The sequence below is a fragment of the Carlito syrichta genome, unplaced genomic scaffold (genome assembly GCF_000164805.1).
Source record: "Carlito syrichta isolate Samal-C Ts95f unplaced genomic scaffold, Tarsius_syrichta-2.0.1 Scaffold314050, whole genome shotgun sequence".
In the NCBI taxonomy this organism is placed as follows: Eukaryota; Metazoa; Chordata; class Mammalia; order Primates; family Tarsiidae; genus Carlito; species Carlito syrichta.
Window position 1 is genome coordinate 245,011 of NW_007258146.1, and position 1,388 is coordinate 246,398.

At 61.3% G+C, this 1,388-nt stretch overlaps 1 protein-coding gene across 1 annotated transcript in view; it reads left to right on the forward strand.

Moving 5' to 3' along the window:
• The window catches only part of DDN (dendrin), a 4,348-nt gene extending 3,488 nt beyond the window's left edge, over positions 1 to 860 (forward strand). The window contains exon 4 of the mRNA XM_021718978.1: positions 705 to 860. Within this exon, the coding sequence (XP_021574653.1) occupies positions 705 to 860 (156 nt within the window). The remainder of the gene's footprint in view (positions 1 to 704) is intronic.
• Positions 861 to 1,388: the final 528 nt, after the last annotated feature.

Here is a 1,388-nt window from a genome sequence, read left to right on the forward strand (position 1 = left end):
TGCCTGGGTGGGTCTCGAATCCGCGGGCTCAGGCAATCCACTCACCTCGGCCTCCCAGAGCGCTGGGATTACAGGCTGAGCCACCGAGGCCAGCCGTGATGGAGTTCTAAGGGCCATCCTGACATTTTGGGATCTTTAGGGAGGCTTCTATCTCGTCCTCCCCTTGACAAGCCAAGAATGAGAGCTAGGAATAAGTGAACAGAGTCCGAGGGTCCCTGGGTGACCTCCTTGTCACCTGCAATCATGATCCATTCAGGAGACGGTCCCGGGTTTGCAGAAGAGCTGCGTAAGTGAACAAGGGACTCCTTTCCCAGTCTCCCAGGTTTGCGTCAGGGCTCCCCAAGGCAGGGCAGGCTAGTGGCCCTGTCACTGACCCTGCCCTGTAGTGGTCTGAGCCGGGGAGGGAAGGCCACCAATGAATGAGCCTGGGACCTTTTTAGGCCTTCCCTTTTTCCCCCACCCCAAGGTTCCTTAATGATGCTCTGATGCGTTACCACGATTTCCCTCCGAGGTGGTATCGCCCACCTGAAGGAACCCTGAGAATTTCTTCCATCTCTGCCTCTTCCAGAACCGGCCAGGCAAGGAAAGAGGCTGGTCCCAAGAGCCTGTGGGTGTGGGGTGCGATCCTCTCTGTAGCCACTACGGGGCGCGCGCAGGTCGCGGATTTCCCCAGTGTCTGGTCCCGGCTCTCCCGGCACTGCCAGTTAATCCGATCCCTAGTTACCGCGCGCCTGTCCCCCGCCTTGCCGCCTCCAGCCGCGCGGGGCCGGGAGCAGGCCTCCGGCCTCCCAGACCTCTGGAGCGCGCCGAGCACCTCTTTGTACTCAGCCACCCAACCGGCTTGGGACTCAAGACACTGAAGTCTTTTTTTCTCTCCGATCCCGGACACCTCCTCTGTCTCTCTGCCACTTACTAGCCACGTGAACTTGGCAGAATCACTTCACCTCCCTGAGCCTCAGTTTCCTCATCTGTCAAATGGGGGTTTATAAACACCTACCTCGCAGGGTTGTTGTGAGGATTTAATGCGATAATGTATGTAAAGCGCCTTGCACAGTGCCTGGCACACAGTAGGCGCTCAATAAATCTAAGCTTCCCTCCATCCGGCCTCAGCGTCTTTTTCCCCCACCCTTTCCCCACCAACGTGCTCCCACCCACCTCCCAGGGCTGGCTCCTCCGCTCCTCCCCGCTCGGCGTGAAGACGGAGGGGCACTCCTCTCCTCCCGGCCCCCCCACCCGGGACTCTCCCTTCCTCGCTGCCCCCGGCCCGCCCCCCCCCCCGGCTCTTCCCACTGCCCCGGCGCGCTGCCCCCGCCCCCCCTTCCGGGCAAGGGCTGAGTCAGTCGGGGTAAATTTAGCTGCCGGCTCGGCAGGCGCGGGGGCTTCGCCCA